We start from the raw sequence: 25,900 nt of genomic DNA on the forward strand, positions 1-25,900 counted from the left end.
CTCCTTCCAAACCCAACATTTTCTATCAATCAGCTTAATTATACTCTAACCAGTTTCGAAGTCTCACCCTCTAAAGCTCAGATAACGTGTTCTCCAGGTGATTCCAGCAAAATACACCACATAAAAACAATGGGTAATCCTGAAGAAATATCTCTCTCTTATTTCCCAGACTGGGGACCATTATTAAAATCAGACCAGTCTTTGCCAGCTCACACAGAGCATTCCCAGTCCTGCACTGGTAACATTCTTTATCTCTGCAATGCAAAGAGAAAAGACACGTTTCAAATGCATGCTGTGTGCTCCCCTTGCAGTACTAGAAGAAGAAGAATGGATGTGCTAGTCCTCTGGCCTTCCTCACTTCTTACAGGCTGGAGAGTGAAAGGGGTGTCTTTGGGGCTGCAAGAGAAAACTGAACCTGGAATGTCCTCAGACAGCCGGCATTGCTCGTTATTGTCCCTCTGAAAGGCTGCCAGGAGAGGTTTAGCAGCCTCCACCCTTGGAGGTTTTCCAGGTCCAAATAGACAGAGCCATGAGTAAATGCAGTCTGATCTCAGAAGGAACCCTGCTTGAGCTGGGCTTGGACTAGAGACCCCCCGGGCCCTCTTCCAGCATCAACCACCTTCTGGTTCTATGAAAGAAGTTATGTTTTGATAGGATACAGAAGAGACTTTAGAGAAACTTCTGTGCTATGTTCATAAGCTTTCAAGGGGAAACACAAGCTTCAGTCTGCACTGCCACACACCAGAGTAACATGGTGAAATGAACTGATCTGCTGCATGCACTTGTCACCCAGGTACTGCCTGGCCTTCATCTTGAGTTATGTGACAAAGTGATTGTGCTAAAGAAAAGCAGTTTTTCAGTGTTTTACAGCTAAGTGCTCAAGAGTTTGGAGGGGCAGTTCAGGGTGCATTTGTAACCATAGAGAGCATGTGGAGCTCCAAGTCCAGGAGCCAAACAGAAGTGCTTGCACTGGATTTGACTCCCTACTCCCACTACTGCCTCTGTCCACGCATGGCTGCTGTGCCAGTGTGGTCTTTGGCAGACTCCCCTAGTAACTCTTGGGCTTCAGGAGATGCCTGAGCAAGGACAAATGTGAAAGAAAAATATTTATCAGGGCACCACCAACACCACTGCTGCAGGGCTGGAGCTTTTATCTTACCCTCACTTGTTAGCCTAAACATCAAACACATCACCTTGATAGTATTAAGAGGGAGGGAATTTGGAGATTTGAACAATCTTGTCCTTAAATGCTGTGACACAGCAATATGACAAGGTGCATACTTCAGGGAAAAGTACATTAGAGTTTGGGCGTCCCCATTAGGATTCCATGGAAAGAAACAGTGCTGAATATGCAGCAGCATTTTAACACTTTATAGCATCTCCTTCCCTCTTTTAGAGAGCATGTACTGACTGAATTTTTATGCAATGGTTTGCTAGGCACAATACATCAGAAATTTTGAAGAACTCTTCTTTCTCCATCTCAAAAAATACATGTATTTGGGGCTCTGCCCTTCAGATTTCAGAAATTCCTGCAATATAGATTTAAAGACAAGTTAAAAATAACACTGCATTTCCAGCAGCAAGACTTTAAGAATCAGATGTCACCCTACCTGACCTCAATTAAGTCTGGCTGAATCAGCTGGATGGGATCAAGCAGGGTGTGAAAATCTGTATTCTAGCAGTGGGCAGAGAAAAGAAGACCAGTTGAAAACTTCAGTGTGAGGCTGGTTCAGTATGAAGAGGAGAATTTCAAGTGTGAATGCATGTATGTGTTCGTGCATGTGCTGGGGAAAGTTGGGTTGGCAAGGGAGACAGAGGAGAGCTTTGTGTTCAGTGCTTCCTCTGACACAGCTCAGCCTGTTCCCTATCTCCCAGTTTCACTTCTGAATGTGCAGGAACATGCGGTGGCTCCTGGTTCCCACCATCTTCATCATCCCTTATACTCAACAGGTAAGTTCATTAAAAAGAAGAAAAAGATTTTCCCCTTGCTCACCTTGTCCTGGTTAGAAGTTTTTATTTGCTTTATGACCAATTAAATTTCAGAGAAGTAAATTCCTCATAAAGAATAAGGAGCCATTCCCTACTCCTGAGTAAATTTCACTTGCAGCTTATTTACTGCATCAGTCATGTTTTGGTAATTTTTTTCTCTCTGTACATTAATATTACTTGGTGGGAAGAAAAAAGTGTTAGGGAAGCTTAAATTGTCACTGACTTTGCTTTTTCCCCCCTTTCTTTAGGTTTTTTTTTTATTATAAGCAAAAATTACTATCTGATGCAGTAAGAAAGTAAACATCTTTTCCATGCTCATATTCCATATGTACATGTGTTTGCAAATATATATATATACACATGCAGCCGTCTGACTTCAGGCTAGTTTTACAAACAAGAAAGGCACCTGGGCTGTGTTATACTTTGTCTCTTATGAGACAGTTTTAAGTGATAGCTTTCTCTAAAGGTATTTGTATCAAAAGCCAATTTCATTACTTATTTACCTAATTTTGAAAATCCACTTTACGTGTATACAGTGTATTTTTCCTTTACAATTAAGATGAATGTCAACAGAATTTTCAAATGGCGGTGTCCCTCCCCTTTCTGCGTATTTAAAGCCAGACTAAGATAACCAAACATTAGTGATAATACATTACTTATTTTGCTATTTGCTTATTTATGCTGTATTGACCTTGTTCAATCTTTAAAACATGGGAAAACAAACAACACATGAAGGGTTCTTACACAATGGTCTCATTTTCTGATCTGCCCATAGGATCAGGAAAAGTATGTAAGGGGCTAGTGTGATGTGAATAGCTTTGGTATAGAAACTGAGGAAGCACAAATTAGAAAAATATTTGACCTGTAAACTGTACAAGCAAACTTTAAATTTTCATTCTAACTTAATAGATATGTGAAGATTTTTCATGTAAGCTGTAGTTCTCAGTAATTGCAGAGTTAAAACTGTCAGATATTCACCTGATGGCGTCTTTCTTACTTTTTAAGAACTTTTTCATCTCCCACCTCTCAGCAGACATCCACCTTTCCCTAAAAAAGGAGAGAAAACTCCCCTAAGTAGAAGTCTGTAGGTTTAAAGCATGTTTCAATTTGTAATACAAATTAAACATATTGGTTGAAGCACATAAGATTACTTCCTGCTACACATACCCATTTTGAAGTATGGTATCTGATTCAAGCCACATAACCTCATGTTGCTGGCATATGGCCAAATTCCTGATGATGCTGATAATAATAATAAATAATAATAATAATAATAATATTCTGCTTCTAAAGAAAGAAGCAGCAAGGAACTGTTTCCTAAAGCAACTGTATTTTCTTAAACACTGCTAAACGTACAGGACCACTTGCCTGTCTTGTTTCCAGAACAGTTCTTTAAGAACCTTTATATTCCAATGCACACATTCATCAAATTAACATTATGGTTTATAGGAAAGGATTAGCTTTAAAAAAATATACTTGAGTTAATTGTTTCTGTATTATTGCTTAAGTTAGGTAAAAAGGATTAGAAGAAATCCTTTAACAAATGACACCTTTATGAAACTATCTTCTTCATACTGCATGGAATACCCTATGACATTGTTTAACATCCATTTGCTATATGAATTGCTTATGCAAATTAATATCTGGCTTAAAAATCATTCAGCCAAAGGAACTTGAAAGCTACTGCTTTGGAGCTTCATTAGTAGCTGCAGATTAAGATATCATAAGTATAGTTGTAAATGACCATGAAAAATGGAAATTAGGGGTAGAAAAAAGGCTTTTAAAAGGTCATTTACTACTGCATGCAATTAAGCCAGCTCAATTATGCTGCAACAGCTTTCCTGGGCTATGACATATGAAATGCTGAATTCTGCAGATACTTCCACTTTGAAAATAAAGCATCAAGGAACCCCGTCTGAGTGACCCTTTTCCCTCAGCATCTCTGCTGGAGGTGATTTGGTGATTTCTACACCAGCAGATCCCTGCAGTTTGGAGGAACTGACAGAAACTGATAGGCTTCACATGCCCAGAAAAAAAATATAGGATATATGTTCTGGGGGTTTTTTTTGCAACCTTGATGGTGATACTGGCACCTGATGAAGGGCTTGGTCTTCTTTCCCTTTTGCTCTTTGGGCAGTCAGAGCTGTGTGATGAGGGTGGCTTCCAGGCCCTGTGTTGTATAGTGGCCAAGTGCTGTGTATGCCCCCACTTAACTACAGAACCAGTCATCCATGGGGAACAGAGAATAACTATACCACGATCTGCATTTCTGCTGAAATCAGCAGCATGAAAAGATTTAATGCTAAGATCTAAACTGCTAAGTTTTAGTTGTAGTTCTTAAAAAAGGCAGATAGACTCTAGCTATCTCAAATAGATCCTTTTACACTGTGCTAACTTAATCTGCCCCCATGCCTCACAAAAATAAGCCCATCAAGAATAAGTTCATCCTTCTTTTACTTAAAAAAGAGAAAAAAAAGAAAAAGAAAAGAAAAATACATTAATTCTGAGACAGAATGTGAAAACCAGTAAATTCTGGCTAGATCTTGACTTCCTGCTGCTGATACAAATCTCTTTAATGAGATGTGGTTTTGCTCCGTAAGTTCTGGATTCAATGAAGGCTTAGTCATGCAAATAAATGCACTCTTAGAAAGTGACCTATTAAACTCAGTACAGCTACTTGCCTCCCTTACTAGGATTAATTTTTTGCATCTAGCACAAGAGCATTTGTAAATAATGCTCCTTCCCAAGCATCTACTCAAATTTTGGAGCAAAAGTAACATTCAAAAGAGGTTCTGTATTTTAAAAGGGTCTTGCCATCAGAACTGGCACACAGGACTGTGGCTGGCTATAAAACAATGTGAGGAATCAAAAGCTTATTAATTTTATAGAAGGTTTCTAGGAAGAAATACTTACAGTAAAACCACCATCTACTTTAAAATACTTATCAAAAAAATTCTGTTCAGTTTTGTTCCATAGAAGGCAAAGGAAAGACCAGTGAATTGTGTTTTGTACAAGCAGTAAGCCAGGCTCACTGGTGGAACATCTTAGTGTATGACACTGATGAAAATGGTCCTCTGCCTTCTACCTAAACCTCATAGCTTCTCTCACTTTTTTATCTTGTGAAATGAGAAACATTGCGGATTTTCATGCAACTTGTCAGTTTTTTCCATCTTGACTTCATTTTATGCTATTCCAACTACACATACTGCATTCAGTGCTCAAAACAGCCCACTCTGTGTAAGTTTTCCCACAGCCCACCAGAGCAGCCTGGAGATAAACCTTCAGAAACTGGTGAAGTGCAGCGCAAGGAGGTTTGCCACTGGCCGTGCCGATGCCCGCCGGTGCCAGCCTGCACCCCTGGGGTCAGCCTGGTGAAGGATGGCTGTGGCTGCTGCAAGGTGTGTGCCAAGCAGGCAGGAGAGCCCTGCAATGAAGCTGACGTCTGTGATCCCCACAAAGGGCTCTACTGCGACTACTCGGAAGATGAGCCTAGGTATGAAACAGGCGTGTGTGCATGTAAGTTGCTCTTTGACGTTCCCTTCTTGAAATCCAAGAGGGCGGGGACCACCAGGTGAATGGTTTTGGAGGAAAACTCTGCTTGCAGGTGCTGCACAGCTCTGTGCTAAAGAATTTATCCTAATTTATCCTCGAACTGCTCAGAGAATCTGAGAGTAGGGCTGGGACTGTAAACTACATTAGTGAAACCAGTTCATTGCGCATCAGCCTCTTAATGGCAGACATGTTGATGTCTCATTTACAAAGCTGCGGATGCCATAAACACTGAGCACATTTTAGCACCCTGTTTAGCAAGAACCTTGTGCTCCTCCTGTTTTAGTAACTGTTGTTCACCATTTTCAGATCTGGTAGCTGTAGGATGTGAGCTCAATGGAGTTTATTATGCCAACGGGCAGACCTTTCAGCCCAACCGGCTTTATAAGTGCCTGTGTGTCAGTGGTACAATCGGATGTACCCCTGTATTCACACCAAGAGTAGCAGGAAGCCCCTGTACCAGGGTCCCAGGCAGAAAGAAGCCAGGACAACCCATCTGTGGCCTGGGACAGCACAAGCAACTTCAATCAACCAACTACAGACTGATGTCAGGTGAGCCTGATTGCACTGGTAATCCTTTCTGTACATGAGCCTTTCTGCATTTAGTGTCCCCGGCTCCAGCAGCCAGGCAGGCAGCACACTGGCACTTGCCCAGTTCTTCCTCAAGGCCTTTGCCAGGGTGACTGTTGTGTCCCACTTACCCTTCTTATTCTCAGGTCACAGACTCATTTCTCTAAACCTAATAAATGGGAAAAGCAAAAAGGCTTTTGGCTTCTGTCATGAGGGAATTGGCCAAAGCATCTTTCTGCAGAGGTTTGCTGCTCATCGGATCAGCCCAATTAGGGATGCTGCTGGACAGCCATTTTGCAGCCTGGGAACTGCCCCACTTTTTCCTGCTTTGTGGTGTTAGCCAGTCTTGGTTTTCACATACATGTATTAACATGACACAGGTCTCTTCTTTTAATAGAAAGCAGAAAATTATAAAAATTGCCTTAGTGGCTTTCCCGCATTCACAAATTTTGGTCACAGCAAGAACAATAGTCCCCCCATTTCTTCATTGAGTCTGATCAAAAGCATTCATTGACTTGCCCATGCAACTCTGCCAGGCTCAGTGGATATTACCTCTAACTCCATTCTTGCCCTGCTGCTAACACTAGTTCTCTTCTGCACTCTAAGGAAGCACCATTGCCAGAAGCAGCTAAGCAGCTATGCCAGCCCTTCCCTGGCCACAGCTGCTATGCTTGTGCCATCTCCTTCCCTATGCATGTGCAACTTTCCATGGTGAAAGTCATCTTTGTTACAGCTAATGAATGTACCAGAAAGCAGAGCCATTTATTTGGTGGCAGACTGAATCACCATCATGGACCAATAAAATAAAAGGATTGTAACGCTTATCAGAAAAACTTTATCAAAGGCTGCTGAGTAGATGCACGTCAATCAATCTGCAGGTAAATAGACCTGCTTACAAAACCTGAAGTCCAGTTTGACAGCTTCTCACATGTACGCAGTGGTCACACAAGTAAATAAAAAAAAAAAAGTTCATCCTACTTCAAATTATGATACAATACCTGTATCTAGTATCAAAGCCTTTTAACAGAAATACACTTACTGCTGTTGTATAAATACGTATTTGGTAAAGCAACTGACTTCAGGTGAAGAGAGATTTAATTTCTAGAGAACAGTGCTAATCTGATTGAAGACCATAATGCATTGCAAACAACAGCAACCAAACCATGTGAGCCTCTGAAATCTCACCCCAAACCATATTTCAGATACCTGGAGAACATCATCAAGCCATTTACTTTGTAGCCCTTCATCAGACCCAAAAGCTGAAGTCCAACATTCAGTAACTCCTTCACTGACTGTAACACATCACCATTTATTCTGGAATTTGAATCAGCTGCAGAACATCGCCTAGAGAGCCAGCTGGCAAGGCACACTTTATTGGGCTCGGTACAGGGACCCAACACCCTGTCCCTGTGGTGGCTGTACATGCTGTAGGATGCTGCCCTTTGGGAATCTTCTGAAGAAAAACACCTGGAAATTTTTTTTCCAAGTAAAGTCCTCCCCCTCCCAGTCCAGCAGAAGTATCTTTTCAACTTGTCCATGAATTCCATGGACGGCTCAATGGGAAAATATGTATTTTGAAAAGTCCCTTTTCTGCTAGAGTGGGTAGTAAGTGCTAAGTTTTATTTTACTCCTCCTGCTTTGTTTTCTGACTTCCCATTTCAATTTGATTTACCTAATTCAGATACACAGAGATGTAACTAGGTCATACTTCAAAAAATGCACCAAGTATAAACGACCATTTAACTTCCTTTTATTTGTTGCAGATCTGTGACAGACTTTTAAAATGCTTGCTTCAATGAGATCTTTAAATTGCTGTCTGCTTTCTAAGTAGACAGCAGTTCTGGTAATTCCAGGTAAATTCTGCATGTGCTCTTACATAAAAGCACAGGTACATAAATGCATAGAAAATGCATAGATTCCACATAGTTTTTTTGTAGAACTTTTCCACAGCAATTTTGTTTCATTTTTAAAGTATACTCCACCCAATCCAGCCCTCAGACTTTTTAGTGGTATCTAAAAGTGATTGGATAATTTTATTTTTCAATACAAAACCTAAAGTCTTATCAATATCTACAAAGACACAAATATTAATGTTCTCAGCACCCTTTAGAAAGGATGCTTGGCCTAAAATAAAAGAAAATCTGGACATTTCATAAAAATTCCACAATTAAGTCTTTTCTCACAACATTTCCATCACATGAAACTGGAAGGTCACACAATACATGCAATTTCAAAGTCTTTGGTAGGATCTGAGTATCCAGTATCAGCAAAGTTTAACTGCAGCTCAGCTGAATTTTGTATAAATGTTATTTATGTCTCATTTTTAGGTTTACCTACAGAAGTACCTTCATGAACAGAAATCAAATTCTTATTCTTGTATTTTCAATTCATCCTTTTGGGGCTGCATAAATAAAATATTGCTGTCTTAGCTTACAGAAGCTTACCACTAGTTTTGAAGAAGAAGTGCCTCATACAGGCAACTCCCTGGACACCCTGTTCCAGTACCTGTGGCATAGGCATATCCAGCAGAGTGACCAACGACAACAGAAAATGTGAAATGAAAAAAGAAAAGAGATTATGCTTCATCCAGCCTTGTCTGACCAAGATGCTGAAGAAAATAAAGGTATTTTCTAGCAAAAAATTAGTTCCTAATAGGAAATTAGAATATTGGAAAAATGGATGTATTAGCAAGTACTAATAAAACATTTACTTTTTTCTTTTTTACGGGTTTTAAAATAAATCTTCTATGTTTTCTACCATTAATGTTCATGTTTCAATAGCATACTACAGATGTGCAATTTCAAACAAAAGAATGTAATGTCCTGAAATATAAGTGCTGCTAATGCTGTCCGGATGCACAGTCACTCTGAAAGTACCTCCTGTTGGTTTACTGACAAAGGAAAAACCAGGCAGCTTTCAGATTCAGTAACTTTCAAGATATTTATAAGTAAGTAAATGTTGCAACTTTTTCTTACATGATCTGCTATTAATGTTCAGGGTTTTCTTTGTTTTAATATTAAAGATTCCAAAGGGAAAAACATGTCAACCAACTTTCCAGCTTCCAACAGCAGAGAAGCTAGTTTTTTCTGGATGCTCAACTACTCAAAGATACAAACTAACTTTCTGCGGAGTGTGCTTGGACAAGAGGTGTTGCATTCCTAACAAGTCCAAAATGATCACTGTACAGTTTGAGTGTCCCAACGAAGGCTCCTTCAGGTGGAAGATGATGTGGATAACATCATGTGTGTGCCAGAGGATTTGCAGTGCTCCAGGAGATATATTTTCCCAACTCAAACTGCTATGACAAATTATACCATTGACTGTAACACATGGAGTGCAACAGCACATTTACACCCTGAAGAGTCAGCATAACCCCCTGCCACAGCAGTGTTTATAATGAAACTACACATGTGAATATTCATTCATTTATTAAATAGCACCTGTAAAACGCCAGAGGGCATCTTTTTAAATGTAACTGGTTTTACATGGAGAGATACATCCTTCTCAGAAATGTATCTAACACCAGCAGCGCTCAAACAAGAACTCTTGGTGACTGTGAAAGATGCAGCAAGAGAGCTTCATACCCCACTGTAACAAGCTTTTGCTGACAAATACAAATAGATGCTCCAACCTCTTAGGAAAAAAATTGCCCTGTAATACTTCATCTATCATTCTTCATTTTTAAATTAACATTTTCTGCTACACATGTGAAATAGTAAAACACAGCAATGCTGAAACATTGAAACAGATGTCATCAACTTTAGACTCAGACTGCTTTTTGCAACAGATAGTTTTTGTCTAGTGTTATGGATATAAAGACTGAATGTGCAAAAGAACAAATAAGTGGGACACTGCAGATAATAGATGCAAGACTTCAGAAAATTTATATATTTAGAAATTTCTATTTTTAAAAATGCTCTCAACAAATGTTATAACAATACTTTATTGAATACTTCTGGTTTTATACAGTCAAAATTGTGCTTACTTACATATCCACTCCAACTGTGCTAGAAGGACTTCAAATTTCAAGAAATCATTGCATCAATCCATTCTGGTCTGTAACAGTTCACTGGCAAGCAACTAGAAATAGCTGTATATTCTATTTTGTAAAAATTCTTACTGTAATATAAAGAGCTGCTTGATACCCTGATAATTATAAATATTAAAACATCTATTGCATTCTTTCAAGGCTATAAGTGTTTTTCTCCAAATGGTCATTATAACTTCATCCTAAGTGCATGTTCCACTCAGAGATATTCTGTATTATCTCATTATCAAGTGCAACTCAGCATTCATGAATATGAATAATTTAAATATTAATTAACATTCCAAGCATAATACTTGAAACCAAATTTATGTTTTTGCATTTTCTGTTATTGTCATTTTTGGTATTAACTGAGAACCCTCTAATATAGTTAAGTACAAGATAGGAGCAGAAATACTAAAATGAGGAACATAGCTTAGAGCATTCTGAAATGTCTACTGCAAAGTGTAAGAAAGCAGTTTCATTAGAGACTTGCTTTCATCTTTGAAAAGACTACATGGGCTTTTCTTCTCTTCGTAGTTGCTTGTTAAAAACTAAATCTAGCAACGGTGATCCTTCTTTGAAGCAAGACCAACATTTCATTTACTGTAAGTTGAAAGTCTGAGAAAATAATTACAGTTTTGGCTGCTACATAAAATCTCTCCTCCTTTTCTTCACAGCATATGGTGTGTCAGGATTACTGTCCTTACTGATACCAGCCATAATTAGGTGCCTTCAAATCTTTCTCACAGGCATGGCTCACCACTTAATGACAGCACTTGAGGTAAGGAAGCTGTTGTGCTGGTCCCACTTTGGAATTACAATAGCCAGGCATGCTGCAAAGTCATTCTGGTTAACTGAAGTGTCTGGATGTTTAGGGAAAGTGCTTTTTTGTTGTTGTTTTCAAAATCGGTTCTTCCTTTAAACAGCTATCTTCAATCTTGAAGGATCTATTCTAGGCCCACCTTTTGTAGCATCCAATTCACTGTACTCTTCTATTAGGTCAGACAAAGAGGATATAGCTTCTGAAAAACAGCTTTGCTCCATCCCATCTATTTGCAGATAATGGTGAAGGTGAGCCTAAGAGAACAAAAAAAAAAAAACCAAACCAGTGTTATCCTTTTCTTGGTATTTGATTGCTTTGGCTCAGTAAATACCAGTTATCCTGTACTGAAGGGGGAAGAACAAGCATTGTTGAAACAGCACTTAAGAGACTTGTATCAAGACATCCCTTGTTTAAACACTTGGCAAGTTTGGCAACAATCCCCTAGTGAATCACAGTCTACTGACTTCTGAAAGCCCCATCTTTTCATATTGTGTTCTTGGGTACACCTGACCAGCTGTGGATTCGGTTTATATGGCAGAGTTTTGGCAGCAGGCAGAGCGCGGGGCTGCAGGGGTGTGAGAAAATAACAGGAGCTGCCCCCATGCTGAACAAACCATCCCAGCCAGTTCCAGTATGGACCTGCCACTGACCACAGCTCAGCCCATTAGTGATGCTGGTAATGCCTCTGTGACAAGGAATTTATCAAGGGGTAAAAATGCTGCACAACAGCTGTGACAGAAAAGACTCAAGAAAATGTGAGAGAAACAGCCCTGCAGACACTAAGATCAGCGAAGAAGGAACAGAAGTGGAATTCTGAGGCTGGGAAGAAGGCAGTGGAGTGGGGGTGAAGGTGCTTTCAGCTTTGTTTTTATTTCTTGCTGTCCTACTCTACTATTATTGGCAACAAATGAAATTAATTTTCCAAATGCCAAATCTGTTTAACCTATGGCAATAATTGGTGGTTGTTCTCCCTGTCTTTATCTTGACCCAAAAGTTTTTTACTGTACTTTTCTCCTGTCTTGCTGAAGAAGCGAAGTGAGAGGAAGCTTGATGTTTAGATTAGATATTAGTAAGAAATTCTTTACTGTGTACTGAAACAGGTTGCCCAGAGAACCTATGGATGCTCCAGCCCTGCAAGTGTTCTTGGCCAGGTTGGATGGGGCTTTGGGTCATCTGGTCACACAAATAAAACCCTTGGGCTGTCAATCATTAACAGTCCCTTCACGACACCAAGATCTGGGCTTCAATAATGCAAGATGCTAATGATTAGTGACTATGAATGTTATAAGGATAAGAGTTGCACCTTTTTCTTGTAGAGCTTCATAAATCTGTCTTTGAGTTCAATGAAAGTTGGTTTTATACAGGTGTTGTTTGCTAAAGCCAAAAGGGAATGGGAATGGCCCACAGGAGGTACTGAGCACAAACCAGTTTTCCAGCCCTCTTGATTCCAGGAGACAAAGTGCAGAGAAGGCTTCAATCTGTGATACAAAAATTTAGTTAACTAAGGAAAAGAAAGAACACAAAGGCTAACTATTAAGTTTCAACTAACAGTCTGAAAAGGTTAACATGTAAGCACTCAGGATTAAGGAGGACAGTTATAACTATCACTGTGAATAAGATATTTTAGACTTCAGACCACTGTGTCTCTATGTTAAATTTAAATTGCAAACATCAATTGTGTTTTGTTAATTTAATGCATCAGGATTTGAAAAGTGAAGTTACAAGTACCTGTTTCTATAAAAGGGACTGGAAGCACTCTGAGAGTTAGTAAAGGGGCAGATTAACAATGTGTGAGGGCAATGAGTCTACCCGCAGTTTTGAAATAAACAAAATACTTTAGATTCCCAGAAATTTTCCCCATGCACCCCTGTCTTCCTACAAATTCCATTTTGACTGCCTTTCCTGTTACATATAAGTAACTCAATACTGTTCAAGGTAGAAAATGGGTGCTAACAACACAGAATTGTTCAAATAAAGATGATTTCCTACCTACATGAAAGTAACCATGGAAAGAGAAGGGGCTTCTGTTCTGCAAAAACAAACTTCTACTATAGAACTCATTACTCCAACATCCTTTGCTATTGAGAAACCCCTGGAACGCTGTGCTTTGCTTTTTTTTTTTTTTTTTTTGCAATTTGGAGAAAGAGAGGAGTAGCACCTTCCTTTATTTGGAAATCCAGGAATAACATGACTTTTTTCACTCATTACATAAGTTAATGATGTTTTCTTCCCTTCTAAAATTAAGAAAAGGAGGTTGGAGTAAACTGATTTGGTATTGAAACTGTTCAAATGAAAAGTTGGAATGCTCTGGACAACTGTCAGTTTCCATACAAATCCCATGACTGCTCTGTGTGGTATTACAAACCTTTCAATATTTCTGCGAAGGTCTGACACCTGCACATTTCCTCGAACAAGAAGTGCACAGGCCAGGTAGAGGCTGTGCTTTGGATCTGCTTGAATTAGTTGATGATCTCTGCTAAACGCATCTGAGAACATCTGATCCAACCTGGGTGAAAAGAAAACAGTTATCTGCTCTTACTAAAGTAGGATACAAAGGTTCTTCAGAATGCCCACCTTCATAGAACACAAAAGTTAATAAACATAAACACGTTTATGTTTTATGAACATAAAAGTTCATAAAAACCTGGATAAAGGTACATTTAACCCAGGACCATAAATGACAGGAAAGATTCAAACCTTTATATGTACATATGTTGGCATTAGAAGTTTTTAAAAACACACTGGATCCATTTTTTCCTCACCCTCAAATTACAAGCCACTGTTGAATCAGAGAAGTTGCATTTACAGAGGCAATTTGAGGCCAATGGTTACAAAGTCTTCAAATTATGTAAAAGAATTTAACTACTTGGGGTTCTGGTTATGTGGCAATTTGAGCGGACAATCTCACTGGGAAGGATCTGACAAGAAATAGCAAAATGCTGACCCTTATAGAACTGATTATCTGCCTGTTACACTTCATTATTTAAGAGGATCAATGGGTCATAGAACTGTATTAATTCTGATTAATGATTTGGGAAAAGACGGGCTATATCTACTTGTCTACTCTACATATTCTAATTTTATCACACATGACTGCTTTAAAAGATGACACTGCAAATCACATTCTTTTTCTCTTCACTTTCTTAACCAAGTTTCACTGTACTGTGGGATACCAAAGATGGTGTTCTGTAGACCCATAACATCTAAGCTATTCTTTCCATTTGTTCCAAGTGCTGTATATTTATAATCTCTATTTCTTTTCTCTTATATCACCTCTGCCACAATCTGCCTATTACAAAAAAATAAAGAAGACCAAAATATTACTGTTCCCACTTCATCCTGAAACATCTTTGACTGACCATCTCCTCATAGTTTGCTACCTTCCCCCCAGCCCTGTACTGTCTCCTCAAGGTATGTTCTCAACAGATCTGACTGTCACAACTTGCTATTGGGAAATAAGTGTGGTCCTGCCCTCTTCTCCACTTTGCATACTGCCATCACTTACCTGTAGATGTCTCTACCACTATTTGTCTCTAAATCACTCTTGTCGACTGAACATAATCCACCAAACCCAGTAAAATCTATTTTAGCTGGTAATTTTCCTGCTATGTCAGCAGGATAAATATCTCACAAAATTTGACACGTCAGCTTATCATTACAATAAGATGTTAAATAGGCTCACTGCACTCACTGCATCTCCAGACTGAAGTAAGATACCATTATTTCCCCAAAGAGCCTAGTTAATCCCTTGCTTGTCTTTAGAGTATTTTGTCAGTCAAGTGCAAACTGTTACTCAAAAGAACTTGTAGTGTGGGTTCTAAATAATACATTTTCCTAACAGAAACACTTCCAGCAGAGTTTAAAAGGATGTCAAGTTTACTGGCTCAACCATTACTGAGAAAAGGGACAACAGATGTTCCATAAATCAGCAGGATGAGTTGAAAATGTGGCAGACATACAAGTTTTAGAACTTCCACCCTTAGTTTTGCTACAGAATGAAATTTTTAAATGAAAACTATGGAAAAATCAGAAATTACTTTAAATGTGAAACTCCAATAATATTTTTTCTTACCTTCTAGAAGGAACATTAACATCTGCTAGTGTATACAGAGGAGTCAAGCTTGAAACCAAATAATGAAGTCGAGGAAATGGAACCAAATTCATGCTGATTTCATTAAGATCCATGTTTAGGGAACCCTCAAATCTAGCAGAGCTGAAAAATTAACAAATTGTTATGAAACTGCTACAAACTATGTAAATCACTTTTATAAGGTAAACTTCCATGAAATCTATTTTTCAGCTGTTCTGTACAATAAAACTGTAAAACAACACAGCTTTCAAGCAAATGTTCAAGTGTAACTACAAAATGTTCACATCTGGCAGTAACAGTGCTATGTCTTATTTACTAATACTTCCCATTAAAGAACAATAAGTTACCAATAATGATTCCTTGTTTCCCAATTGTACTCTTTAGCACTGATTTATTATCATTAATAACGTTTAATACCACTTAACACCAGCTGGTTAATACCAGTTACTTAATACCACTTTTACTAAACAGGCTACAATAAAACACATGTGATATCCTGACAAGCTGTTTAAAAGAAAAACAGGCCAACCAAAAGTATATTTCTGGCAGCAATAGACAATTTATGAGCAAAAATGATCTGACAATATTTACAAAACAATGCAACTGTCCTAGAAAGGCAAACCTCCATGGGTTCTATTAGGCACTAGTAAAAGACAATTTCCTTTTGCCCATAACTTTGCCTTAGTTTTAAGTCTATCATGGCTAAAGCAATGCCATTACAATCTGAATACTTCCAAATACTTTAGCATTTAGTAACCAGTTCTTATAAAGAGAAGACTCATACTGTAATATGAGTAATTAATGTAATTAATATTACTCAAGTTGATGCAGGCCTGCATATTTACAGCAGCCACCACCTCCAGCAATCCTGCTTTGTTACAGACTTTACCTTGTCAGGTTCAGCAGCAAGTTGGCTACGATGTTATTCATTGCATCAAATGGCTTCTCTTGTAGTACTTTTGCACTGCCTGCACTTGATGTCACCAAGCTGTTTTGCTTCACGGTTGATCCTAACTTCCCAGAATTGATCATCTGATGAATTTTATTAACTATCTCAAACAGAGACTTTGAGAGAGAGGAAAAAAAAAGCAGAGTAGTCATGAGTAGAGAACTTTGAAATTCAGTACCACACGTTTCATTTCTAATAATCTTGAAAGTTCAGACATTGTACTGTTAGGTTAAAGATTATACCTTGATACATCTAATTCCAACTTTTGAGTAATTCCAGTTGACTGAAGTGTTTCTAAGTCTGTGCCTTACATATCACAAATATATACAGAGTTTGACTCAGAAGTTTGAATTTTATTCACTATTCAAAATGCTTATGAAAATTTAAAAAGCAGTTTTAGAAGATAACACCTGTGAAGCAAAAAATATAGTCTCTAACTAAATTTCATTTTCTCTTGCTTTTTTTATAAACAAACGGCAATACAGCCACCAAAGCTAGATTCAAATGAGTCTAGCACTTTGCAAGGTCAGGTATAGCTATGATTCCCATATCACCAATCAGCACAGTTAAGCTTGCTGGAATCTGGAGAGATCAGAGGTCCTTGAAGCACCCTACTAATACTACGCACAAATTGATTGTTAAAAGAATGGAAGACACTCTATCTCAGTAAATAGAAGCTTTTCACTGTTTATCTTGAAATAGACATGAAAAAATTCACTCTACCTTAGTCTGAAGGAGCAGAGCGACTTTTTAGTGATATCCACGTTCATTTCAAAAGTTCACAAATGACTTAGAAGTTAAATTATTATTTTAAAAACTGAAATTATGCTTTCAGAGATTTGGCATGCAAATCAGTATTGAAAAGGTAGAGACATTTCCACATTCTAATAAAAAAATTACATAAACAGAATATTGTTTCTTACTTCATTCTCTATGGGTAGCACACAGTCTGCATGTTCATTAAGCTCCTTCATAGCCAGAACACTGTTATATGGAGAAGTAATAACATCATCTTCACCAGAGGGATAAACTGAAGTAACAAATCTATATACTTCTGGGAATTCCTCCTCAAGTAAATTTAGTACAAAAGTTCCAAGACCAGATCCTGTCCCTAATTATGAATGAAAAAGAATGAGAGAAGACAGGTTCCCCACATTATCTTAGGCTCCATGACTCATGTAGGAGACATACAACTTTTCAATTATATATGTTAATAAATATTTTCTGAAGCATTTGGCTGACAGTAGAGGTTCCTCAAATGTAATTAAGGCAGGAAGGTTTGTCCCAGACAAGAAAATAATTAAGTAATAAAATTATTTCCCACAGTATGTCAGTCAGAATGAAGTATATATTCTCAAAAATTTCTGCAAACCAAAAAGTCCTATTATGTAACAAACATTTCTCTGACCTAGTATTTCTACTTCTTATTTTGAATTCTTTAACTTGAATTATGAAACACAACATTTGCTTAAAAGCATTGAACTGTCTCAAACAATACTATTTTCGTTTTAGGGTTTCTTTATGAAATTTTCTCATTCTTCAGAAAAAACAGAACTGCCCCTCTCGCCCAGCACACAGGCTTTTTTCCTCATTAACACTAAGCACACAGCCCCCACAGAGTTCAAAACAGAGAGCTGAACTGTGGTCTTTTTCTGAGTATTCAGCTACATTCTCAGTGGCAGACAATTTAATCGATGAACAAGACAACAGTTTTCACAATAACAGAAACAGTACCTCCAGGGTCTCTGAAATTAAGCAAATGGCCACAAAAAAGGCCCTTAACAAAATCATTGCTTCATATTTAGACCTATTTTCTGTGTCTTTTGCCACATCACAACCATTTATAATACATGCTACTCCCAGAGGTAGGAAGGCTTAATGGCAATGCAATAAAGACAAGATTGTCACTGCAAAGGATTTTTCCTTTTGGCTTATTAACTAACTAGATCAGATTCAAGAGAATTATGAGGAATGAAAACAGATAAACAAAGTTTTTCTAAAGTTAAGCAACATTAGAAGTCGCCTTCAAAGCCTTTTGGAAAAGCCTTTCCCCACAATTAAAACAATTTATGACAATGCTGTTGGTGCTCAGAGGTCACCAACCCTTCTTCTGATCAGTAATACTTCAGTGTTTGTCTTTGGTAACTGTCTTGATCTTATCACTGCCTCATCTTTAGAATTTTGACTGCATTTTTGTTCTGGGTAGCACATCATTGCTCCTCAGTGCTCTAATAAAACTAGTGATAAATAATTACAGGTCCACTTATTTGTACTAATTTTTTAAATCTGCATTCTGAATGATGTAGATTATTATACTGATTTTCTTTTCAAGATCCATGTATTTTCTTTTTTTCATCTGTGGCTACTGCAGTCATACTCCACATAAAAAGATTACTTACCACCTCCCATGGAATGAATTATAAAGAAACACTGTAGACAGTCACAATGTTCAGCAGTTTTCCTCAGCTTTTCCACTATGTTTTCCCGGTACTGACAGCCATATACCTTATGACCCACAGCCCTGAGGATATGAAAAGTACTTTAAAACCTCTCCCAAAAAAATCAAACTTTAAATTTTTAATCTTGAATCCTTCTATGTAACATTTTAGAGTTCAGGGTCCAAAGCTGGGTGCAACACCTCATCTGTGAGAGTTTCTAAATTGTGACTACATAGGAGCATAGGAGTCAGGACATGGTTTTAACTTGGAGGATGCAAACAGGTCTAAGTTCACAACTTTGGAGTATACACGCATTATTCTGTACTGAAAAGGAAATAAACTCCCATGCTGGATAATCCAGTTGTAGTAATGAAAGCTACATAGTCCTTAGCAATAAAGATATTCCTATGTAATAAGTGTACAGATAATCTTCTGAGTACTATGCAAGTCAGTTGCTACTAGTAACAAAAATCCCCCAAACAGCTCATTTTCAACACACTTGTCTGCTAGATGGTAAAGCTGGTAGATGGTAAAGACTGCTTTACTCTCCATATTGCACTCTCTTTTGGTATATTTGCTGGTGATTTCCTTTCCAGTCTATAGTGCACTGAGTATAATTAGAGCACCTTAAGGTCTCTGTGAAAATTTGGAATTCATTATGTTAACCAATCTTTTTCTGAATTTTTCTTTTGGTAATGTAGTTTATATGCACAAAGTCAGACTCTGCTTAGAAATCACAAGTGCATTTGTCCATATATCTAATTTCTACAGTAGCTGCACAGTCTCAAACTAGATTATGGCTTCGACTAAGCAAGGAAAGCAGCTGAATGCCAAAGAAACAAAAATAAAAAGCATGCTCTTTTGTAAAGAAAATCAAAAAGAAGAAGAAAAAAGAGACAAAATAATATATCAGCAGAATTATTCTTCTGTAAAAGCCTTTTCAAAGCCCTCCTCCAGGCAACAGTGACTCCAAGTTTGCTGGTAAAATGCTGCAGCTCTCCAGGTGCAGAATGACACAGAAAGCTATGGTTATCATTTCCCCTTTCAAATGCCATCTAATTAGCTGCTAAGAAATGTGATCTAAAGAGGTTCTCACCAGTTGTTTCCTGAACCAGAAACATCTGTGATAAGCTGCTTGCTATCAAACACATCCCTCAATGGTCCTTGTAGAATTTCATTTACCACACCCTCCTCCATGTCAATCAACAGTGCCTTTCAGAATGGAAAGAATACTTCAGTCAGTAAGCAAACCACCCTTGAAATAATCACACAAAGAAATATGAAATTATTGACAATACAAAAGGAATTCTGTTTCTACTCTGCTCCACAGAAACCTTTTTTTGCCTCAGATGTTAACTAAGAGATTAACAAGATTCACCTTAGCTGATCTGCTAGTTGTTCAATATGACTCCATTTCAGATGAAATTTTGTTCAAATTTTATAATATTTTACCCCACTACTTAGGAATAACAAAATTAATCCATTTTTATGTTTCAAGTTTCCTTGCTCCTTAATCATTTAAAGTGGCTCAAGAAACCCAACCCTTAGATAATAGTATCTGCAATAATTTTATTACAATTCCAATAGGAGTTACTCAACAAGACTGGCCACAAACTGTATTACTGCATTAATAAAAGTTAATATTAGAAATTTTGCTTTCAAAGCAGTACTTAAACCTGTATGCAATTTGAAGAACTTCATGAGAATTCCCACACAGTTGGACATAAATATTCCATGTAAAAACAGTGACCTTTATAGATTGCCTTACTCGTGCTTTTAAAGAGCAGATTTTTCCTTTGTAAATATCAGGACCATTATCACCACTTCTGAAAAAAAAAAAAAGTAACAGAAAAATCAAAGATCATATTTGTAGCATAAAATGTATACTACTATAAAATTTTATCTCTTATATATTGTGTTTGGAGGACTACGACAACACAAGCAAACAGAAACACCCTGAACATGCTGCTAAGACCTGATAATTCCTGAAAGTAATACAATTACAGGTCATGAACTCAATCAGAATTATCCTAAACATTACTTCAAGAAGCTGAAAGATAAGCATAAAAGTTTACTCTCAGATACAGCCTCTGCTTTGTAGCAATTCTACAAGCACTGCCAAAACTGGAAAGGATATCTTTTATCAGCATGTGATATATATATCCACATCAAACAATGGAAAAAAGCTGCCCATGCTTTTCAGTGGGGGCAGTACAACACTGTGCTTGTGCTCTAGGTGTGAAAGCTCTGTAACTGCATCACCACAGTGCTGTGCTTGACTTATTCTGCTTCCTATGATTTACCAGTTCAGAAATCCTGCTGGGCTGCACAGCTAAATCCTTCTTCTATCCCAGGATGGATTGTATTGAGCCAACACAGCAGACTATACATGATGTTACAATTTTCCACTCAAATGATGAGATACTATGATCTGGCCAAACTAATACAGCACAAGGGGAAAAAAAAGGCAGGGATACTGGAAGACTGATCTTATTTCCTCTTCCATTATTTACCTAATCTGGGAGCTGGCCCAGTCTAAATTTAAAGTATGTCTTAAGACCATTCTACGTTTAACCACCATTATATTCACAAAACATCAGCTAAAATTCAATACAGCACCAATGTTCTCTGAGCCCACTGAGTCCCATCAGGAACAAGGGGAAAAAAGAGTACAGGGCTGCACTGGATTACTCAAGAATTTTCCAACTTGTCACTCAAAGATGGTCCCTAGACACTTCTCATTAGGTGAGCAGCTCACAGCAGCCTCCAACACCCACGTGATTCCTCTAGCCTACACAACACCTGCAGGACTACATCATAGCACCCGTAAATCCTCCTAGAGAATTTCTCTTCAGGGACTAACAAAATTCAAAGAGGAAATAAAACCAACCCCAAAACAATATTTGATTTTCTTACTGTTGGCTTTGTGGTCTTTCATGCCAGATCAAACCTTCAATCACTTGGATTCAGTTGCTTAAAAAAAATCCCAACATTCCTAGAGCCATGGGATGGCTTGGGTTGGAAGGGACCTTAGAGATTGTCCAGTTCCAACCCCCCTGCTATGGACAGGGACACCATCCACCAGGTGGCTCAGAGATAAAACAGATGTTTTTATTGCAGCCAAACTGTCAATTACAAAAGTGTTAGTTTCATCTGGCACATACAGAAGCAGGCATTTTTTACAATCAAATTTTCTTGACCAAAAATAAAAGAAAAAAAAAGGAAAAAGTATTCTTCAAAATACCCATACGGAATGACATTAACAAATTTCAATACATTTGCAATGCTCTTTCAAAGAGGTAAAAAAAGCAATTTGGAATTCAGTGCTCTTCTAGTCAATATCACATTGCTGCAACTTTTTCATACAATGGAAGGAAACAGAGGTTGGTCAAATGTTTTTTATTAATTAAAATGCAACAGACTATCCCAAGTATTCTTGCAAACTGCAAGGAATTTTATAACTGGAAAGACAAGAGATGACTGAATGGTTTTATGGTATGAATTGGTTAACTTATAAAAACCAATTATAGACACTACTCTGGGTAACAAAACAGTCAGATACATAAGACTTTAAAAGTTATCAGTTTTTTCTGACTATCTTATATACAATTCCTCTTTCAACTCTTCAAGAAATCCTGCTCAGTTGGTATTCAGAGGGCACACAATCTGATTGCCATCTGCAGTGGCAAAAGCTATCAGATCCTGACTATCCACTTTTGGTACAAAAGGAAAGGAAAACAAACCAACACATTTAACTACTGAAGTATGTATAGATAAAGTGGAAATGCAAAGATAAAATTTTGAGGAGAATATAAAAAAGCAAAATTTTTTTCTAGTACAAGCTAAATGGGACTTAAAGAAAACTGTAACTTAGGTTAAAAGAAGATACTACAAGGGCTGATCTACCATGTAAACTTATGCACTGGCTGATAAAAACTTACCTTGTATCTACATTCCTAAAGAAACTGCTTAAGGCTTCATCATAAATTCCTTTCTGGAAGGAAACAACACAAAATGATGTGTAATGTCAAAAAATTCTCATTGCTTTTTCATGGAATAATTTAAGTTGGCAGGGACATCTGAAGGATACTTGTCAAACTTCACCACTTGAAACTGAATGAACATCTCTGTTGAATCCAGCTAGTTCTAGTCATCTCCAAAAGGATTTCATTGAAACATCAGCTTGCTATTAAAAACTGAGAGGAGAATGTAACCAGGAAATAAGTTTTTCAGCACAAGATTAAGCAACTGTAGTAGTTTACTGAAGATCCCAATGCAACTATTAAATTGAAGAGCTGCTTTTTAGCTGACTCAGTTCATCACTGATACAACCCTCAGTTCATTGTGGGTTCCATGCCTGTGATACCATTGCCCATGGAGTTCTGGAAAGAGGACAGCACAATCACACTGATTTTTGAACTCCCTGGCAAGGGATAGCATGGCACCCCAACATACAGCTAAAGAGATCTGACAAGTTTAAATACCTTAAGTGCCTTATAGTCACAGCAAGAAAAGTGTGATTTTGTTCAAGGTACTCAGCACAATCCCATGCCCTCCTCATGTTGCTATTTTGGTCAGTAAAATTGTACAGCAAGCCATGGCATGAGCTAACATGGAAAACAATGGTGGGCTTTGGGGATGTCCTCTTTTGCTTTACTGCCAGTGGCAAAGTGCCAGCACTGAAGAGCCTTCACCGTGTTGTTAACTGCCTCATACCTGCTAATGCCTGGCTGTAGGGAGACAAAGTGAACTTTTCAGGGTGCAAATGCTAGAGAAAGCTGACCAGAATTAGTGATCACAGAATGTTCTGAGTTGGAAGGGACCCAGAAGGAACCCTTCCAACCCTTAGCCCTTCAAAATATACCTCGAGAGTCACACCATGTGACTCAGAGTGTTGTCCAAATGCTTCTTGGGCTCTGACAGGCTTGCTGCTGGGGAGTCTGCTCCAGTGTCCAACCACCCTCTGGGTGAAGAACCTTTTTCTAATCCGTAACTTAAATGTTCCCTGACACAACTTCAGACCACTCCTTCGGGTCCTGTCACTGGTCATGAGACCAAAGATCAGTGTCTGTCCCTCCTTCTCCCCTCAGGAGAACGTTGCAGACTGCAATGAGACCCTCAGTCTACCCCAGGCTGAACAGACCAAGTGACCTCGGCTGCTCCTCATGGCCCTTCTTTGGACATTCTCTAACAGCTTAATGGTGTTTTTTTTGGTTTTTTTTTTTTTTTTTTTTTTTTTTAACATAGGGGCACCCAGAACTGCCCCCAGCACTCGAGGTGAGGATGCCCCAGAGCAGAGTGGGACAATCCCCTCCCTTTCCCGGCTGGCGATGCTGTGCCTGGTGCCCCCCAGGACACCACTGGCCCTCCTGGCTGCCAGGGCACTGCTGGCTCATGTTCCACTTGCCATCGACCAGGACCCCCAGGTCCCTTTCCATGCTGCTTTCCAGCATCTCATTGCCCAATGTGTCCGTGCATCCAGGGTTGTCCCGTCCCAGGTGCAGGATGCACTAATCTCTGTTAAACTTCACACGGCTGGAGACTGGCCACCCTCTAATTTAACAGGGTCTCTTGACAGTTAACCTTTCATTTTGTTTCCATGATTAGTTAAACGGCACAAGAAGCCGGGGGTGGTTGTGCTCACAGTGAAGCGCCCTTGGTTTAAGCAAACAAACACAGCGCTCTGCAGTCACAGCGACGGACGCGGACGGCAGCGAGGGCGGCTCGCCCCGGGCCGGCGGGGCAGCGCCGCCCTTACCTTGTTGACGGCGGCGTGTTCCCGCAGCGCCAGGTCCCAGAAACGGCATCCCACCTGGTTCCCGCACTGTCCCACTGCAAAGGGGAGAGACACGGCTCAGGCGCTGGAAGGGGGCGGCGGGAGGTCTGGGCGCCACGACCCCCTTACCCTGCACCACCACCGACTGGGTCATGGCACGGCCGGCGGCGCAGCCCTCTTTCGAAGTCGGCGCCCGGAAGCCGCGCCCCCTGAGTTCCTGCGGTGGAACGTCCCAACCGCCGCCTCAGCTGCGGGCGCTCGGCGCCTGCCCGCGGCGAGTGGAACGTGCCATTAGGGAGCAGGGGGGAGAGGGGGCGACAGCGGGGGAGTGGTGAGGTTTTCAGGCACTCGGTGGGTCTAAGGGGGACCGGAGCGCGGCTGCAGGGTCTCGGCTGAGGCCCACACACAGGAGGCCTGACAAAGACCTAAACTAAAGTCTCTGTACGGGAGAACAAAAGTATTTCCATACACTACAGTTCATTATCCTTTATGGCTAAAAATGGTGCGATAAAGAAGCCCTTTATTTTCCCCAAATACATAATTCAGGGAGATGGCGTGAAATGTGTGAAACGGTATGAAAATACAAACTAAAAATTAAATGAAAAAGCGGCCATTTGGAAATGCTGTAATGTGCCCTCCCACCAGGCTTGCACATTAAGCTCAGTTTCATATTGTGCCTGTAATTGTCTGCAGTGAAAAACAAACGAGGAGCGAGAGATGCTGTTGTCTCAGCATGGCAAGACTGGTCTGCAACACAGCTCAGCTGAAAATCATAGAATCCTTTAGGTTGGAAAAGACCTTTAAAACCATCAAGTCCAACTGTTAATCCAGCAGTGCCAAGTCCAGGACTAAAACAGTAAAGAATGCAGGACATGCAAAGCTTGCAGAAAGCTGTCTTGTGACACAGATGGTGTTTCTGCTTCCTGTGGGAGGACAAAAGCAATTCCATGTAACCCAGTCCATTAAGTTTTATGGCTAAAACCTTCAAACAAAATACTCTTTTCCCAAATAGATTATTTGTAATGCTGGTGTACAAAAAAATTTCTTAAATAAAATTTTTAATCTTTTTTTTTTTTTTTTTTTTTTTTTTTTTGCTCCTAGACATGACCTGGTAGAGATTAATTGTAGGTCTACAGAAAAATAAATTTATAGTAAATGACTATTAAAAAAAAAACCAAACAAACAAAACCCCCCCCCCCCCCCCCCGAGTTTCCTGGAGAGATTATGTATATATTGCAGCAAATAAAATATTGTACAGTACAAGAATGCATTATATACAAGAAATATATACACAGACTAAATGTGTGAAACTTAATTAAATAATGTTGTTAAGAAAAAAGTACTGAGTGGCCCAAGCTTACTCAAGTGTCATGTGTGAAATGTGTGGAAAGGACCAATGGCTTTAGTGTTATAGGCATGTTTAGCATGAATAGAGTACTACTGCCTCAAACATGTCTTTTCTATAAACTAATCACCAGTGTAAAAGTACATGAATATTAAACAGGAAAGTAGCTTGTCCTTTCTCTCTGGACAGTCTAGATGTGACCTATAACCTAATTTTTTCCCTGTGTTTTTTTGAAGTGGTCCAAACTTGAAGTCTGTGCTCTGGTTAAAAGCAGTACAATATTTCTTAAAAGCATTCTAATGCTAAATTTAAATTCTAGAGAATCTCTTAACATTACTGTATCT

At 39.0% G+C, this 25,900-nt stretch overlaps 2 protein-coding genes across 7 annotated transcripts; one reads left to right on the forward strand and one right to left on the reverse strand.

The window, feature by feature from the left end:
• Nucleotides 1-1,899: 1,899 nt before the first annotated feature.
• On the forward strand, nt 1,900-9,858 carry CCN6 (cellular communication network factor 6). The gene is made up of 5 exons (XM_064415773.1): nt 1,900-1,950; nt 5,232-5,505; nt 5,848-6,090; nt 8,538-8,731; nt 9,131-9,858. The coding sequence occupies exons 1-5, from the start codon at nt 1,900-1,902 to the stop codon at nt 9,410-9,412; spliced, it is 1,044 nt and encodes a 347-aa protein (XP_064271843.1). The 3' UTR covers nt 9,413-9,858.
• A 177-nt stretch (nt 9,859-10,035) lies between these two features.
• TUBE1 (tubulin epsilon 1) lies at nt 10,036-24,414 on the reverse strand. 6 transcript variants are annotated; one of them, XM_064412957.1, is made up of 12 exons: nt 24,341-24,414; nt 24,194-24,267; nt 22,377-22,429; nt 20,204-20,261; nt 19,532-19,647; nt 18,397-18,518; nt 16,921-17,108; nt 15,938-16,113; nt 15,031-15,171; nt 13,324-13,464; nt 12,262-12,436; nt 10,036-11,212 (listed from the first exon to the last, which is right to left on the reverse strand). In XM_064412957.1, exons 1-12 carry the CDS (start codon nt 24,363-24,365, stop codon nt 11,054-11,056), a joined length of 1,428 nt encoding a protein of 475 aa, XP_064269027.1. In that variant the 5' UTR covers nt 24,366-24,414; the 3' UTR covers nt 10,036-11,053. The 6 variants fall into 6 exon arrangements, with proteins under 6 accessions (XP_064269027.1, XP_064269028.1, XP_064269029.1 ...); XM_064412958.1 differs by lacking the exon at nt 24,341-24,414 and adding an exon at nt 22,526-22,631; XM_064412959.1 differs by lacking the exon at nt 24,341-24,414 and adding an exon at nt 22,526-22,631 and having other exon boundaries at nt 20,112-20,261.
• Between the last annotated feature and the right edge of the window lie 1,486 nt (nt 24,415-25,900).

This window comes from Passer domesticus, chromosome 3, assembly GCF_036417665.1.
Source record: "Passer domesticus isolate bPasDom1 chromosome 3, bPasDom1.hap1, whole genome shotgun sequence".
In the NCBI taxonomy this organism is placed as follows: domain Eukaryota; kingdom Metazoa; phylum Chordata; class Aves; order Passeriformes; family Passeridae; genus Passer; species Passer domesticus.